General features: G+C 42.2%; 1 protein-coding gene across 24 annotated transcripts in view; it reads left to right on the forward strand.

The window, feature by feature from the left end:
* The window catches only part of KCNMA1 (potassium calcium-activated channel subfamily M alpha 1), a 762,349-nt gene that overhangs the window by 588,639 nt on the left and 154,735 nt on the right, over positions 1-18,975 (forward strand). For 14 of the 24 annotated variants that reach the window (XM_068982831.1, XM_068982832.1, XM_068982835.1 and 11 more), the window contains one exon: positions 14,741-14,809. In XM_068982831.1, the coding sequence (XP_068838932.1) occupies positions 14,741-14,809 (69 nt within the window). Of the gene's footprint in view, positions 1-14,740; positions 14,810-17,151; positions 17,164-18,975 lie in introns of all 24 variants that reach the window. The other 10 variants (XM_068982839.1, XM_068982841.1, XM_068982847.1 and 7 more) reach the window with 1 other exon arrangement.

Consider the following 18,975-nt stretch of genomic DNA (forward strand, 5'->3'; position numbering starts at 1 on the left):
GTGTGAAACTTCTCTGCCCGCTGGAGCCAGCTCAAGAACTGGACACCAGTCTGTAAATATTCCCCTTGATTGATTTTTATGTTGACAACATGTTCTGAGAAGGAGAAAATCCTTCAGACATACCTTGTTGTCAGAGAATTTAGTATTTGCTTGGTACAGCTTCTAGAATACAAAAAAAAAAAGTGATGAAAAACTTGTGAGTGAGAATATGCTCAACTTACTGCTATTATTCCTTTAACACAATGACACAACAGAGGCAGAAATAATCAATAAAGAAAGGACATTTAATGAGATTTAGGAACATCCCAAAACATTGAAGCTCTCCTCAAGCATTTGATTATCTGGAGGCTTAATTATCTGTGTTTTCTACTTTAAATTAAAGAAAAGCCATAACTCAAAGTTACCAGCAGTTTAATGATAAGACTCTTCAATTCAGGTTAATTAAAGCACAGCTGTAATTAGAGTGTGGGGCTGTATATCACTGGGCTGGCGCATAAGTATTTTCATTACAGTAAGAATTGGCTATTCAATTTCAAGATGACATAAAGGATGCCAAAATATATTTTCAGCTGGTTCATGTAAAAGAAAAAGAATTGGGGAATATTCCGGGTATAATAAAACAGAGATAAAATATACAGATTTTCAGAGCCGTTTCTGTAATTATGCACAGCATTAAAACAATATGCAGCCAATAACGTCTTGAAGCATGAAAAGAAATAAATTTGCTCTTCCCCTGGGCTGGCGGAGTGCCCCCTTGCAGGGTAGGATCACCACACCGGAAAGCTTGGAGTTTTCTCAGAAGCTGGGAGAGTCATGCAGTGAAAAGATAAAGAGGCAGGATTAATAGGTGAAATTTGAGGTCATTCCCCAAGAGAACAGAATGTGGAAAGAAGAGAGCAAAGGCAGGAGGCCCCCGAGGTTAACTCTTTTAAGCATTTCAAGCGGAGTGATGCTTTCTCCGATTCAGGAGAGACCTGCGTGAGCCATTGGCCTCCACGTGCGCATCACCAGAAGTCACAGCTTTGTTCCAAAAACAATAATTTAGACAAAATGCAGTATCATTTCTAAATATAAATATCATTTACATTTTCTCAATGAATCTTCACCACAATCCTGTGACCTTTCTGTGAATATCACCATCCCTGGTTTGTAAAGGAGGACAGTGAGACTCAGATGTTGGTGTTCCCTTCCAAAGACACTTAGCAGACAAATAACAGAGCCAGGCCTCTAATACTGGGGCCTTACACAATTGAGAACAGCTTGGAGGAGCTGCTAGCTGAAGGCTAGCTAATTAAGACTCTCCTGGGGAGCTTGTTAAACAGATTTCTAGACTCCATCTCTAGATTTTTATATCTGGGATAAGCCTCCCAAATCTGCATTTGTTATGCAAGTAAGTCAGGTGATCCTGATCCAAAGTCTGATGACTCAAAACCCCTATAGACCCCACTCCTCCACACACAGGCTGAAATAACCTCTTATTTCCACTTCAGTCCCTGGGTTGGGAAGATTTCCTGGAGCAGGAAATGGCTACCCACTCCAGTATTCTTGCCTGGAAAATCCCATGGATAGAGGAGCCTGGTGGGCTATAGTTCACTGGGACACAAGAGTCAGACACAACTTAGAGACTAAACTACCCCACTCTGGGCTTAGCTATTGGGATGTTTTTCTCTGATTTTAGCCAAATCATAGAATTGTAGGTGGGCCACATCTTATAAGCTAATGTTAAGATTTGTGTCTTTGTGGCAGCTTCCTTACCATCTCTCCTTTTTCATGAAAGGGTATTCTGCAATCTCTATGGACATTAGAAGTGAGTCTACCCACTACCATGCCAGGCAACCTGCGGCTGCTCTCCCCACTCTCTGCACCTAATCCAAATCAGAATAGGAAAAAGGCATGGGGGTACTGAGCCCTTTAATGCTCTCTGTCCACTGGGGATCATAAAGCAGTTTCAGATAAGCACCAAATGCAGAGAAAGACAATTTAGGATACAGCTGGCTAGATACCTCTTCACCTTGAGGGCGTCATGGTGGCCGTTCCTAGAATCCCCTTAACATGTTCCTTTTAAGGACCAGCAACTCCTGAACATCTGCCCTTGGTTTTTGCATGGCTGGCTTTCCCCTGGGTCTGTGTGGGAATAAGATCAAGGCAGAGGAGTTTGGGGATCTGAAGGAGAGGGTGCCATCCACTGCTCTCTAAACATCAGAAAACAAGCTGCTCCATTTCCCCTCATATTCCTCATCTTCTTCAGCAAAGGACTGTGGAGGGTGCAGACGGCCAGGGCCAGCCAAGCCTACAGGAAGCCAGGGGCTAGGGTATGAGGCTATGTTTGCACCCCAGGGTTCTGTTTTTGAGTAGTTTGAATAGTAGGGTGCTGTGTGATATCATGAAGTGTGAGCTGTGGAGTTGCAAGGGTCACACCCCCAGATCAACGACTTGCTGGATATGTGATTTGGACAAGATGTTTGATTTCTGCCTATGCTTCTCTTGATAGTTACCAACTGCCTGATCTTAGATGGTCGGATGCCTGACTATCTCTGAAATCAAAATGATGGGACTTTTCTCAGTACCAGATAATGTCCTTTTCCCCTCTTCTGCTGCCTTCTTGCCACCATCCTTCTATTTTGGCCCACTGAATAGACTGTAAGCACAAAGAAAGAAAGAAATATATCCTGGCATTTCCAAGTTTTGTTTACTCTATTGTTTAGAAAATTCTACCATCAGTCACCAGCCAGTTAATCAGCTAGATATTTAATTATCTTGGGATATTTTTGCCAGTGTGTAGGCATGATGCTGTCTCTAGAAGAATCTGCAATTAGATTTGATCAAATATATGCTCATTGGAGAAGGAAATGGCAACCCACTCCAGTATTCTTGCCTGGAGAATCCCATGGACAGAGGAGCTTGGTGGGCTACACTCCACGGGTCGCAAAGAGTCAGACACGACTGAGCGACTTCACTTCACTTTCACTGTGCTCATTAAAGGGCATCCCAGGTGGCGCTAGTGGTAAAGAACCTGCCTACCAATACAGGAGACGTAGAGATGCAGGTTTGACCCCTGGGTTGGTAATATCCCCTGGGGGAGGGAATGGCAACCCACGCCAGTATTCTTGCCTGGAGAATCCCATGGACAGAGGAGCCATAGGTTGCAAGGAGTCTGGCATGACTGAAGAGATTTAACATGCATGCATACTCTTTAAAAGATTAATACCAATACTTTGAAATGCCAGGGAAAGGATTTTGTTTCCCTACAGCGACTGCCTTCTAAAAGTTGGCAGTCTGACCAAAGAAAGCAATACCCATCCTCAGAAAGAGATGAGTACGCCCATTGATGAGTGTTTGATGAGTGCTCACAACCAGGCATCAGAGACTGAGAGCTACAAGGACAGGGAGGTCCCTGTAGGCTGGAGGTGCAGAAGAGGCTTCTTGAAAGAGATGACACTTGAGGTGTGCCTTGTATGGAGGTTGGGTTCAGAGAAGAAATAGAGGGAAGAGGGAATTCTAAGTGGTAAGGAACCAGGAGGCTGAGAGCCACACAAAACTCTCTCAACACTTAGATATCTGAGATTTTCCAACAAGAACAAATAGATGTCCCCTTTAGATGGGAGAAGGAGACAAATCCGAGTTCTTCTGATGTGATGTTTTCATGGAGAAACTATGATAGTGTTTTTTTTATCATGAGAACTAGCAAATGAGAGGATGCACTCACCTCACCTCCAGGTTGGAAAATGAGGGCAGAGGAGGGAGATGGGGGAAAGAGGAGTGGAGGAAGCCACACGCTCCCAGGTTGGTACTGCAGGAACACTGTGTGCCAGGTTCCAAAGTTCATGGTGGGCAGATTAGCCAGTCAGTCATCCCCTGTGAAATGTAACATTCCTCACTAGCAAAATATAAATGCTTAATTGATGCTTAATTGTATCCGGTTTTACAGCTCAGAAGGATTAGGACAAAGGATGTGTTTAAAATACTGCGTGTCTCTCTGTGTCCCCCTGTAGCTGGTGGAACAGTTAAAAGTCATATTTGATGTGGAGTATTTCATGCCTGGGTGACTTGAGGAACTCTAACCAGATGTTACCTGGAGTTTCGCACTGCAGCCTGGAGGCTTCTATGCTGGTTTAAAACAGTGTGAGGGCTGCAGGGTGTAGTTCTCCATTCCCTCATCCACAGGCATTCAGGGACCCTAACACTGAAAGAGTCATGCTCTCATCCTGGGCTGTTTGGCATGGACAGATCTTTCCAGGGAAGCCACTTGAGGAAACTTAAATTTAAGACTGCCTAGAGAAAGCTAGGAAAGATATGCGCATCTGAATGCATAGTTCCAAAGAACTGCAAGGACAGATCATAAAGCCTTGCTAAGTGAACAATGCAAAGAAATAGAGGAAAAGAATAGAGATCTCTTCAAGAAAATAGAGATACCAAGGGAACGTTTCATTCAAAGATGGACACAAAAAAGAACAGAAATGATATGGATCTAACAGAAGCAGAAGATTTTGAGAAGAAGTGGTGAGAATACACAGAAGAACTATACAGAAAAAAAAAAAAATCCTAATTACCCAGGTAACCATGATGGTGTAATTACTCACCTAGGGGCAGACATCTTGGAGTGTGAAGTCAAATGCAAAGCTAGTGGAGATGATAAAATTCCAGCTGAGCTATTTCAAATCCTAAAAGATGATGCTGTTAAAGTACTGCACTCAATATGGGCCAGCAAATTTGGAAAACTCGGCAGTGGCCACAGGGCTGGAAAAGGTCAGTTTTCATTCCAATCCCAAAGAAGGGCAATGCCAAAGAATGTTCAGACTACCACACAATTGCACTCATTTCACATGCTAGCAAAGTAATGCTCAAAATTCTCCAAGCCAGGCTTCAATAGTATGTGAACTGAGGAATTCCAGACGTTCAAGCTGGATTTAGAAAAGGGAGAGGAACCAGAGATCAAATTGCCAACATCTGTTGGATCATAGGAAAAGCAAGAGAATTCCAGAAAAACATCTGCTTCATTGACTACAGTAAAGCCTTTGACTATGTGGATCACAAAAACCTGTGTGTGGAAAATTCTTAAAGAGATGGGAATATCAGACCACCTTACCTACCTCCTGAGAAATCTGTATGCAGGTTAAGAAGCAACAGATAATATCAGACATGAAACAATGGGCTGGTTCCATTTTGGGAAATGAGTATGTCAAGGTTCATGTTGTCACCCTGCTTATTAAACTTATACGCAGAGTACATCATGTGAAATGTTGGTCTGGATGAAGCACAAGCTGGAGTCAAGATTGCCTGGAGAAATATCAACAACCTCAGATATGCAAATGACACCACTCTTATGGCAGAAAGCGAAAAGGAATAAAGAGGCTCTTGATGAAAGTGAAAAAGGAGAGTGAAAAAGTTGGCTTAAAATTCAACATTCAAAAAACGAAGATCACAGCATTTGGTCCCATCACTTCATGGCAAATAGATGGGGAAAAAATGGAAACAGTGACAGGCTTTATTTTCTTGGACTCCAAAAATCACTGCAGATGGTGACTGCAACCATGAAATTAAAAGCTGCTTGCTCCTTGGAAGGAAAGTTATGACCAACCTAGACAGCATATTAAAAAGCAGAGACATTACTTTACTGACAAGGGTCCATGTAGTCAAAGTTATGGTTTTTCCAGTAGTCATATATGTGTGTGAGAGTTGGATCATAAAGAAAACTGAGTGCTGAAGAATTGATGCTTTTAAACTGTGGTGTTGGAGAAGACTCTTGAGAGTCCCTTGGACTGCAAGGAGATCAAACCAGTCAATCCTAAAGGAAATCAATCCTGAATATTCGTTGGAGGGACTGATACTGAATCTGATGCTCCAATGTTTTGGCCACTTGAAGCTAAGAGCCGACTCATTGGAAAAAGCCCTGATGCTGGGAAAGATTGAAGGCAGGAGGAGAAGGGGATGACAGAGGATGAAATGGTTGCATAGCATCACAGACTCAATGGACATGAGTTTGAGCAAGCTCCAAGAATTGGTGAAAGACAGGGCAGCCTGCAGTCCATGGGGTCTCAGAGTTGGACACGACTGAGTGACTCAACAACAACAAAGAGAAAGCTGGAACTTCCCTGATGGCTCAGACAGTAAAGGATATGCCTGCAATGCAGGAAACATGGGTTCGATCCCTGAATCAGGAAGATCCTCTGGAGAAGGGAATGCCTACCCACCCCAGTATTCTTGTCTGGAAAATTCCATGGGCAGAGGAGACTGGCGGGGTACAGTCAGTGGGGTTGCAAAGAGCCAGAGATGACTGAGCTATTCATACATACTTCTTTTTTTAGAGGAAGCTGGGTCTCTTGCCCAGTGAAAGCTACAGTTAGTTTAACTTGAGTTCTGTGAAATCATTAGAGATTTGAACATGGAACAGAAAGAAGTCAGTAGGCTCTATTGTTATGTGATAGATTTATTTAGCCAGGCTGCAGAAATGAACATTTTGTGAGAATTTATGGAGAAGCTCAAGTTTCATCTTTAAAAAATATTTTTCCTTGAAGAACCAGCCCTATTCATTCAATTATCTGAGGGTATTATAATTAGGACTGAGCACATAATGACAGGAATGCAACATTGATGATTATTTCTACTATAGGGACTCAGAAACTGACTAGCAATCCTTCAACATGTGAATAAACCAGTGACCACAAAATCTATTAAGACTCTTAAAAGCTGCAGAGGCAACGACAAGTCTAGAATTCTCTACAGGACAGGTTAGGAAGGCAGTCCACCAGAAAATGCCTGAACTTGACTTGATGCTGGATGCACATAAGAAACACACAGTTTATGTTTTATATTTCTGATGAATAATACTAGCAAAGCTTTCTTAAAAAATGCACTTACTGATGCTTTCTGAAAACGCACTTACTGATTTTTAGGCAGATGTTAAATGCCCACATGAAAGAATATAATTATATTTACATTCAAGTGTCCTAGGTGTGCAGTGGAAATATTGTGAGTTTGGGTATGTTTGAAGGTGGGTATTCTAAAGCCTCCCCACTCCATCTTTATCAAAGCTACTGGGAAATCTGAACAACATTTTTCATGAGCATTTTAAATCACTTCCATTTTCCTGGTACTGAGTCTCACAAATCCCACTGGTTCAAACCTTCTTTAACTAGATGTTTTCATTTTGAGAGCTTATCATTTTAAATCAGAGCTCCTAAATGTGCATCTCTCTTTTTTCTCTTCGTTTTCACCCCTAGATCCTAAAGATCTGGTTTCCCATTGCATAGTGTTCACAGCCTCATCTACTCTGATTACATGTGTCAGCCTGACATTCCCAGGGTGCCTCTGGACAACTGAAGAGAGGCCTGGCGCATCAGGGTGGAGCTAGGTTTGGAGGGCATAGTGAAAGCTGCCTCTTCTGTCCTTGCCCCTTCACTCCTGGGTGAATCATCTTCAGTAGCCCCAAACAACATCTTTGCATAACTTCCCTGAACACATTAGAAAGTATCAATTCTACAACAGGTTTCTATGCTTAATTCATACGAGCAAGCAGTCTTCTAGTCAAGGGGGCTGATTTAATAGCAAGAACAATTTATTTCCCTCTGGGTAGGTGGAAACAGTTGGACTCTAATTCTTAAGAGCCTTTGTTCAGGAACATCTGGGTTGAAACTACTGTAGTTAACAGATGATGTTGGCAGTTAAAATAAAAAAAAGGCTTTGTATAATGTTGTCAAATTTGGTAGACCTCTACTTAATAATTATCAAGAAAGCAATCTAACTTGTTATTACAACAGTTTTATTGCAGATTGCTGGTTTAAGACCTTTTTGTGACAAGTAGTGCTTTTTTTTTTTCCCCTTGAAAAAAGAATTCATTTTGATTCCCCTGTAATTATTTTTGCAACCACTGGCAACTTCCTGCCTTGAACATATTGGGACATTTTATTTTAGAAAACAAGAATTAAATTCTTGCTATCTTATGGATGATTTCATCTTGTATATCTCAATGCGGAAGCTTCCTGGCTTCCTTCTTGTTCTTTCCCTCACACTAAGCCTCCTTTCTCTTCCCACCCCAGGTCTGTATATGCTCAAGCCATAAGAATGACTCTGAAGATTAGATAAGCAAAGCCTATTTTGCTTTACAAAAAAATGGTGTCAAATGATGCAAGTAAATATTTAATTTTAGGACATCAATTCTAAGTAGTCCAAAGGCACATCTTTTGTAACAGGATCTGTGGGGGTTTCCAAGGAGAAATCACTGTCTGTACCTTAGAATTGTGCTTACCTCAAGTCACAGCAGATTGAAGGCAAACATTAGATTCCAAGAGCATATTTCTGTTGTTAATTCCTTCTATACCTTTCTTTTCCTGTCTGCTTCTAACCCACAGGTTAGAAAGCATCTTGTTTCACGATTCTAGACTCACTTCTAATCCTTTTCTGTCTAGTTCACCACTTTATCTGTTGTGGATCATTCCAGCAGCTCATGAGATTTTGGTTCCTATTGTTTCATACATTTGTTTAATCAGCATTTACTGAAAGCGTACTCTTAGCACTTTGAAAAATGCCAGAGAGACAAAGCATATGTCGTACACTGAAGAATCTCAGTCTGAGGACAGAGAGACAAGTAAACACGTATGACCACACCCCACCCACTCTGTTTACTCACCTTGATTTGCCCTTCCTTCCTGGACCCCAACAGAGGTTATGCCCTGACTTTCACCAGTTTTATGTGGCAGGAACTAACGAAAAACTGTCATTTTAAACAGGGAAAGATGTAGTTCTGTTTCCAGTGTAAATTGTAAATTACTCAAGATTTGTAGAACCAGAGATCAAATTGCCAGCATTTGTTGGATCATGGAGAAAGCAAGGGAGTTCCCAAAAAACATCTGCATTTGCTTTATTGACTATACTTAAGCGTGTGGCTATGTGGATCACAACAAACTGGGGAAAATTCTTAAAGAGATGGGGGTATCAGACCATCTTACCTGTCTCCTGAGAAACCTGTATGCAAGTCAAGAAGCAACAGTTAGAACTGAACATGGAACAATGGACTGGTTCCAAATTGAGAAAGGAATATGTCAAGGCTCTATATTGTCACTACTTATTTAACATCTATGCAGAGTACATCATGCAAAATGCCAGACTGGATGAATCATAAGCTGGAATCAAAATTTCCAGGAAAAATATCACAATTTTATATATGCAGATGATACCATTCTAACGGCAGAAAGTAAAGAGGAGTTAAAGACCCTCTTCATGAAAAAAGAGAGTTTAAAAGTTGGCTTAAAACTCAACATTCAAAAAACTAAGATCATGGCATCCAGTTCCATCACTTCATGGCAAGTAGAAGGGAGAAAAGTGGAAGCAGTGATATTTTATTTTCTTGAACTCCAAAATCACTATGGACAGTCACTGCAGCCTTGAAATTAAAAGATACTTGCTCCTTAGAAGGAAAGCTATGACAAACCTAGACAGCGTATTGAAAAGCAGAGCCATTACTTTGTGACAAAGGTCCATATAGTCAAAGCTGTGGTTTTTCCAGTAGTCACGTACAGATGTGAGGGTTGGGATCATCATGAAGACTGAATGCCAGAGTATTGATACTTTTGTATTGTGTGCTGAAGAAGACTCTTGAGAGTCCCCTAGACTGCAAAGAGATCAAATCAGTCAATCCTAAGGGAAATGAACCCTAAGTATTCATTGGCAGGACTATTACTGAAGCTGAACCGCCAACTCTTTGGCCACGTGATGCAAAGAGCCAACTTATGGGAAAAGACCCTGATGCTGGGAAAGATTGAAGGCAAAAGAAGAGGGCAGCAGATGATGAGGTGGTTAGATAGAATCACTGACTCAATAAATATGAATTTGAGAAAATTCCGGGAGACAGGAGAGGACAGAGGAGCCTGGCATGCTGCAGTTCATGGGGCCGCAAAGTCAGACATGACTGAGCGACTGAACAGCTACAATGTCTATAGCGGACAGACAGCAACAGACAGTTAGAAAGAGGAGGTCTGGGGCCTTAGGGAGTGATGGGGACTGTGGCACATTGGAGAGCACATGTCCTGTCCAGAGGGATAAGTGCTTTGAAAGTCCAGTCCCTTTTAGCCGTATGGAATGCAGCTCTAATATGGCCAGATCTGATTTTCAAGGAAAACTGAAAGCTAGCTTTTATATGAAGTCACTTATTGGTATCTAATTCTGGTGTTTTGTTTGCCATTGTTATTGTTTTTTAAACGCTTTACTGACCAAACAGCATATGTCTGCATTTTGTGCTTTTGGCAACCGCTTCATTTCCTCTGCTTTATTAAGAAGCAATTGTGTAGCACACTGCACTGAGACTCGATTTCCACTTTTGACATTTCTACATGAAAGTTGTTTAATCTTAAACGAGTTGCTTGATTTCTGCTTTTGGCTTTTCTTCTTAAATGCCACTTGACCTTGAACAAGTTGCTTTTCCCTCTTTGAACTTCAGTTTGTCCTCTGTGCGAGAAGGGCAGGGCCAGTCAATCTTGAAGTGCCTGAGTCTGAAAAATCTATGGTTGTGGCACTGTTTGCATTTGCACGCACACCTCTTTTTATTTTGCTTGTCTTTATTGCAATTTGCAGACCCGGCATTTTTTTTTTTTTAAGGAATTGAAGGTCTGTGGCAAGCCTATTCAAGCAAGCCTATCCCATTTTTCCAGTAGTATTTGCTCACTTCATCTCTCTGTGTCACATTTTTCTAATCCTCACAATATTTCAAACATTTTCATTATTATTATATTTGTTATAATGATCTGTGATTAGTGATCTTTGATGTCACTCTTGAAATTGTTTTGTTTTTTTGACAATGGATTTTTTTTAAAATTACAGTATGTTCATTATGTTTTAGACACGATGCTATTATTGTGCACTTAATAGACATGGTATAGTGTAAACATAACTTTTTCATTCACTGGGAAACAAAAAATTTCATGTGACTTGCTCTATTGTGATACTGCTTTATTGAGGTGGCTTGGAACCAAACACACAGAAGCCAGGATCTCCCTGTGATCACTTTGTTTGTATCACTTAGTCCCTGCCTTCTTAGTCCCTTTGGCCAGTGAACAAAGGCTTATTTTAAGTCCAAGAGTTCTTGAAAGAGGCCTCTCTACGGCCACATAGAATCATTTTAGATATGGATTTGAAAGTTACAAAAGAAGACTCAGATCTGCTGGTCCGCCCTGGGCTAGGTGAGGAATATGTACAAAGCCATGTAGCTTTTAATGACTTTTCTGAGTTATAAAGTGGCTTTCTTTTTATATAGAGTTGGAAAATGGTATTGTAATAGCTAGGCAGACATGATTCACCCTAACTATGAACTGTTTCTTCCCTTCTCACGAATACAATCAGGTCATTAAAGCAATTTAGGTCCTTGATTCCAAGAAGCGTCAGAATCCCAAATGGGAGTGGCTATGGCTCGAAGGATTTCAGCAAATCAGCCTCTTCATGGTCTGTACTGAGTTAAGATCAGCCTTCTCCTCAAGTTTGGCTCTGGGTTGCTATTTACATTAAAAAGTGGTTACTTAATCTGGTAATTTATTTCAACAAATATTGCATAAGCCATCTGATATTTTAAACAATTTAGGCTCCAGAGGTAACAGCCCCATAAACGGTGTGTGTTAGTGTGATGCTCTATCAAACATAACTTAGGAAGAGCGCTTTTCCAGCTGTAGTTGGATATGTGGGTTGGTGTTTCAGCAACCTGCATGATCAGCACAGAGCCCAGGTCATTCAAGTCTGTTGGCAGGAATCAGGAAACCCGCAAATCACCGGGAGAGTCCCAAAGTGCCTGGATGCAAGTGGTCCTCTGAAATCTGACTGTTGAAAGCAGTATGGGGGACCATGGCTTCCTAGGCAGGAATGAACAGCTGGCCTTGTTCCCACCAGAGAGCCGGAGGCCTTCCCCAGCATGTTACCTGCAAGCAGCGCCTCCACGGGTTCAGTGCATCTGATGATGGCACTTTTCTGTGTAGAACCAACCCAGAGCCTCCCAGTCCACTTGGAAGAAGCTGCAGAAGTCTTCGCGACCTTGTCCCCACCTCTCTCCCTGACCTGGTTGCTGTCACTTCGGTTTGTCACTGCCACTGTTTTCACTCAGCTGCAGCCTCACTGGCTGTAATGCTGGTCCTTAAACATTGTGACTCCCTTTTACCTCTGGGCCTTTGCACTTGCCGTCTCCACTCCCTAGAAAGCTCTCTGCCCAGATCCCCTCACTGCCTGCCCCTGATCACCATGCTCCAGCGCTCTGTGCTCTTGTTTTACCTTTTCAGAAAGGACCCCCTGGACCATCACAGATAGCACACCTCCCTAGTTACTCTTTAACCTCTTCAGTCCAGTTCAGTTCAGTTCAGTCGCTCAGTCGTGTCCAACTCTTTGCGACCCCATGAATCGCAGCACACCAGGCCTCCCTGTCCATCACCATCTCCCGGAGTTCACTCAGACTCACGTCCATCGAGTCGGTGATGCCATCCAGCCATCTCATCCTCTGTCATCCCGTTCTCCTCCTGCCCCCAATCCCTCCCAGCATCAGAGTCTTTTCCAATGAGTCAACTCTTCACATGAGGTGGCCAAAGTATTGGAGTTTCAGCTGTAGCATCATTCCTTCCAAAGAACACCCAGGGCTGATCTCCTTTAGAATGGACTGCTTGCAGTCCAAGGAACTCTCAAGAGTCTTCTCCAACACCACAGTTCAAAAGCATCATCAATTCTTCGGTGCTCAGCCTTCTTCACAGTCCAACTCTCGCATCCATACATGACCACAGGAAAAACCATAGCCTTGACTAGACAGACCTTTGCTGGCAAAGTAATGTCTCTGCTTTAACCTCTTAGGTGTTTTATTTTCTGCACAGTATTTGTCCTTATCTGGAAAGGTTTCATGTATTCACTGGTATATTTGCTCATTGCCTGTCTACCCCAGTATAAAATAGGCTTCATTGGGGACAAAGATGTTGTATATCCTGCCAGGTATGAGCTGGGGACTTAGGGCAAGTTACATGGGCTTTCTGAGCCTTAGTTTCATCACTTGTAAAATAGAGCCATCAGTGTGTGCTTAGTCGCTCAGTCGTGTCTGACTCTTTGAGACCCCATGGACTGTAGCCCACCAGATTCCTCTGTCCATGGGGATTCTCCAGGCAAGAATACTGGAGTGGGTTGCCATGCCCTCCTCCACGGGATCTTTCCAACCCAGGGATCGAACCCAGGTCTCCCACATTGCAGGCAGATTCTTTACCATCTGAGCTACTAGGGAAGCCCAGAAACACCAATGGAAGTCTGAATAACTGGGGTCATATCTCCCTCTTAGGGATATTATGGGGATGAAATGAGAACACCAAGAGCCTGACCTGTGACCCAGCACCTCCTCCCCATCACAATGCTAAAGCTGAATAACCATCAATTCATTTCTCAATCCGTCAGTCAACCAATATTTTTCTATCTAAAAGTCCTTAAAGCATGAGTGATAATGCCCATTTAGGAAACCTGTGATACATAATGTATATAATTCTTTGTTAGTTTATGTGAGCTTTTATTTCTACGAGTTTATAAATATATGTTTTCACTGTGTTAGGATATTTACATCTTTGTACCTACAAAATAATGTTCCTTGATCTACCTTGAAGTATTCTTCAAAAAGTCATTTTGAATGCAAATACTATACTGTATGCTATTTTATCTTTGCCTTTTTATCGGACATTTAGGTTACTTTAAGTTTGTTTTTTTTTTTTTTTTTACTGTGTATTAGTACTTCTGTGAGCATCTTTATGCATAAGTATTTTACTGAACTTTTTTTTTTTTTCTGTTCTCTTAGAACTGAACATGAATAAGCAGAACTCATTCATTTCTTGAGTTTTCTGTAGCAGGTTCAATGTACAGTACTGTGGGGAATTCCAAACAAGTCCATAACTCTTGAAGAAGTTGCACTTGTTGAGGAGATAAAGTTCAGACCATGAAACAGTAGGAGGCAACCACAGCTGGGGTAAAATCAACGAAGGGCTAAACGACATGGTTGCACACAAGGTGCTGGAGGTGTTCTGAGACAGAAAATCAGAGCGTGACAGTGGTCTGAGAAGGCCTACACGGAAGGTCCAGTTTGACTTGGACCTGGAGATTGGGTTGGGAGCAGAGGAGGCTTTTTGCGGTAGGAACCGTGTGGGTGAAGACCTGGAGGCAGGAGCCAGCCGGCCTCTGTGCAGTCTGGGCTGCGGGTAGGAACGCCCGGCAGATGCGGTGAGAGAGCTTGGATGGAGCCAGGAGTCGCGGTCCAGTCATCATGTGCTGGGCACTTACACGGAGGCTAAGGGTTATTACCATCATTCCAAGCACGCAGGGGTCTGCTCGGAACAACAATATGAGCCATTTGTACAAAAGACCGAAATGGAATCCAAATAACAGGTCCAGCTGCTCCAAATACCTCCCTCCCCCTGCAGTTAACATTTTACTACCCGACCGAGTAACTAATGAATCTGGCCCAGCATAAATCCCCAGACAGAAATCCCTGCTTGGGGTGTGTGTCTAGACATCCAGACCTGAGTGCAGTTTGCACTTTGAACATTCAGCACCTTATCACTTGTGAGAAATCAAGTTTAATGGGGAGGATGCGGAGGTGTGGCTCCTAGCCCCTTCCCTCTGGCACACAGACTGTCGAATAGGGGTCCCTTGGATAATGACCGCATCAGGAGATGGAAAGGTCGTAACAGTGTTTGTTGTGTGGCTCTGGTCATTTGGAACCACTGACTAGGAAGAATTTTCTGTCTCATTGCAGGCTGTGTTTTGTGAAGCTCAAGCTTCTCATGATAGCCATTGAGTACAAGTCTGCCAATCGAGAGAGCCGGTAAGTTCGCCATGACCCACCGCCCAGCTGACATTTATGATGGTGAGCATGCAGGCGGGGAACATTCAGTTCACTTCTTTCTTAACGTGTTATTTATTTGTTTGGAATCCTAATGCAACACTTCTCTGACTTGAAGTCACATATCAAGGTGTATTTAACTAGACCCTGCCACTTCTATCCCAGAGACACCTGGCATCCCAAACCCCACTGGAGAGACTGCTTCTCCAGGGGAAAGGAATGAGGCATCCAGATCTCTACCTGATCACCCCAACTTACACTTTTCACCCTCTAAATATAAAATGAGGGACAGACTCTGTCCTTAAACCTATGTTTACTGCTGTGAGCAAAAAGCAGATGAACTCTGGCCTCCTTCAAAGCAGGCATGGGGCAGAGCCATGATGGGAGATCACAGCTCTCTTGGAGCCAAATTACAAGCAGCCTATTGTGTACCATATGTGTTTCTCCCGGTGCAACTGAAATCCAGGTGGCAGAATATCAGCTTCATGTAAATTAGCCCAGAGAACAGGGCTTGGAGGCAGGAGCCCTCTTTATTTACTTATTTTGTACTTAATTATGTGCAAATCAGACTGATGAGGGACCGGGTCTGGTCAAAATAGATAACACTCCAGTCAATATATGAGTTTGTGCTGGAAGGAGGAAGCATTGCCATTAACAAGGAATTTTTGTTGGAGTACTGGATGCATTACAGATAAAAGAGAGATGACTTTTTGCTCCTCAATTCTTTTTTTTTTTTTTGCTCCTCAATTCTTATCAATAGCTTTAGAAGAAGGAGAGCTTACTGAGAAGTGCTCAGGCTTATGTCCCTTGAACTGACATCCATGTTAAAAAGTTTACCTGTAGGTGTCTATGGGAATGGTGGAAATATCCTCCAACATATGCCTTATTAACTGACTGCAGGGCAAGACTAGAAGGTTCCTGCTATCATCATTCAAGAAGTTTCCATTTTCTGAGTGCATGACTCAATAAAGCCAGACTTTCAGATATGTAGCCCGTGTCTCTATGAGCCAAACACAAGCAAACAAACAAACAAAATCAAACACTGGATTGTAAGCCAGTCAATCCAATGTTCTCTGTTACCTAAACCACAAGATCAGATTGCTCACAAAGTCAATCTGATCACATATTAAATAATTTTGAATATCCAAATCAACCAAAAGAAAGACAAAATGGTAGATTTGGTGACCACATGGTAGACCGTAGTCTTAGCAGTTGACAAGTATTTATGTAGATAAACGTTTTTCTTCTCTGTGCTGCCAAAGTGAAGAATATTATTTGCAAAACACCCGAGAGTTCTTGGCTATTTGCTGTTCAACAGATAAAGTGGATGTTTCTGGGATTGTTGCTTGCCCATGTTGTTGCCAATATACCCCTGTACCTGTGTAGAGGAAAATGTGTATCCTGGGTTTCTGCAAATGATATTCTCATGTTGCCAAGTTAGTAAATCTTTGTATAATTTAGTGCTCTCTATCACTTCTGTGCATCTCTAAGGGAAAAAATGTCATCATGTGGGTGATGCTGAAGAGTGTTTCTCAGCCATTCTGGAATAATTCCATGGCAGAAGACTGTACCCTGTACCTTAACCAGCCATCTCCCACCTGCCACTTCTTGGTCACAAAGAAGGGAGAGAGAAAGACTGTTAACGGTTTCAACGTGAATCCGCTGTCACCGTTCTAAGAAAAATAACTGAGTGCTCTCCCTGAAGGCACAATCTTTTATTTGATAGATGCTCCAACAAAGCCATATTTGTACATACAGAAAGCTTTTAGAATTTCCTTTTTCAGAAGAGGGAGAAAAGAACCAATAAGACTTGGGTTTAGCTTTCTGTCTATAGCTGCCAGCTTTAATCTTCAAACATGGCTTGGTCTCAGTGTGGAAGCACATTGGTTCTTGTGGAAAAAGGTGTGTTGGAGGGAATGTGGATCATGCCTCCAAGAAAACACAGGACTCAAACACAATATTCGTGTTAAAAAGAACTGAGCTGCTGACCTTTCCTGAGATAATCATTTTGATTTTGTTCTTCATTTTAAAATGTCCCATTTGCCTTCCTCTCCCATTTCCTAAGCGACTGGGTGTTAAAATTCAGAGGGCCGCCCCCCTTCTTTTTTTCCACCCCTGCCCCGTGCCTCTGACCTGTGTGAACCGCCTCCTTTGTTGCTGTTTCACCCCCATGATACTGTTCCCATGCTTTGCCAGAAAACCTTGTTTTCACATGCATCCTTCACATAACTTGAAACAAAGGTTTTATTCCTTCTTTCCTTCTGGTGTCAGTCAATTAATTATCCAATTGTTTGATTTTCAATTCTTTTCTTGTCGTTTTGCAGAAGCCGAAAGCGGTATGCTCTCTTCGTTAACTTTCCTCCCAACTTCCACCCTCCGTCTTCACGTCTAACCACAGGACTAACCCTTTGCCAAGAATTCAGGAAGACAGAGATTATATATATGTGTATACATATATATAATCTCATTCCCTTGTCTAGCCCCGTATATACATATATTATATATATGTGTGTATATATGTGTTTTTATATACAAACCTCTCTCCAGCCAGAGTCCATAAAACTGAAAGTAGCATATTGCTTTTCCTGTTTGATTTGGCGATTCTTTTGGATCATGCACTAACTTCTTTGCAGGAAACCTACACAAAACAAAGGCCTAACCCTGTTTTCAGTCATGGCACCAGCGATGGGAACAAACGCTAGTAGAGCTGACAAAGGAGAACGGGTCTCTCCAGCCCATGGTGTCTGTTTCTGTCCTGTCCTGATGTGTTTTGGTGCCGTTTGTCTGCATACCACATCCACGTTCCCGGTGACCTCCTCTGCCCTGTGTCCGGTTTCCAGTTTGTAGAGACAAATCTGTGTCCTTTTATCCACAAAACAGAGACCAAGCCCTTACGCTTAACTCTCTTTCCATATGCTAATTCTGATGATAACATTTGATGTACTTTTCTCCCTGGGCCAGTACTCAGTACAGACTTAGAATGCTGCTACTCAATTGCTAGGTCATCGCATTTGGTTTACTGAATGAGTACTGTTTATTGAGATGAACTCATGTTTCTCTTTCTTCCCAATGTGTTTGGGCATATTTCTCAGTGTGACGTATCTCAGTTTTCACCATGTGACCTCGCCCTGTTTTGCTGCTTTTTATGTTGCATGAAGCACGACCAAATCCTCATCGATAGATTTTTTTTTTCCCCCTCCAACTTTTTGGGCTTATATTTGCAGTGTTGTTTTCTCCAAGACAGTATTGTTGAAAACATACTATTGAGATGCCTCCTTGTTCATCTTCTCTAGAGTTGTTTTGTTCTGTGGTTGTAATCACTGTTACGTGTTTTTGTTTGTAATTGTGTGTGTGTGTGTATCTATCTATCTGAAACTCTTTCCAAAATCAGATTCTTCAGTGATTCTCTTGAGTAGAGGTGGCTTCCTGTCAGTTTGGTATTATTGATATGATCCAACTGCAAGAAGTTACTGCAACACTTTGCATCTTCAAAGGCCCACAGTGGTTGCACCTAAGCTGTTGGCTTTTGGCCTTTGAGCCCTTTTATCTTGTGGTGAGGCATGTTGTGATATAGGCATGGCTTGTCCTGAAGTGTATCAGAAAGTGACACGGTTTGCTCCCAGAACCAAATATCCAGCATGGTCCTTCCCAAACGAACTCTCTTTCCCATCCCATAACGCTACTCTTTTCCTTATGTGCAAAATAGATTTTAAAATGACATTTCTAAAATTACTGAGATGGATTCAGGCTAAACAAGTCCTTGCCCCTGTCATTGGCAGACCACAGAGGTGGTCATTTGAGTGTGATCAACTGGGAGCAATCTTTATTATGCTGTCTCTGTGTAAGTGAATTGGGCTCAAACATATTGAAGCATGGAATACCCACTGTGCCCTTACATACATTTCATAGGAAAAGTGTGTGTGTCTAGTTGTGTGGGACTCCAGCAGAATATATTTTAAACCCAAGAAGAAATGAAAAGTTCCAGAAAGTCAATAAGATTTGTGATTTGGGGTTTCTTTAGGCTGTGCCTGAACATAGCCCATAAACTGCAGGACAACCACTGGTCAAACAAAGTCCCACCCAATAGCAATCTCTGTGACCTTGTGTGGTCAGAAAGACCACCCCTCAGTGGCACGATTCATCTGGGC

Source organism: Capricornis sumatraensis, chromosome 10, assembly GCF_032405125.1.
Source record: "Capricornis sumatraensis isolate serow.1 chromosome 10, serow.2, whole genome shotgun sequence".
In the NCBI taxonomy this organism is placed as follows: Eukaryota; Metazoa; Chordata; class Mammalia; order Artiodactyla; family Bovidae; genus Capricornis; species Capricornis sumatraensis.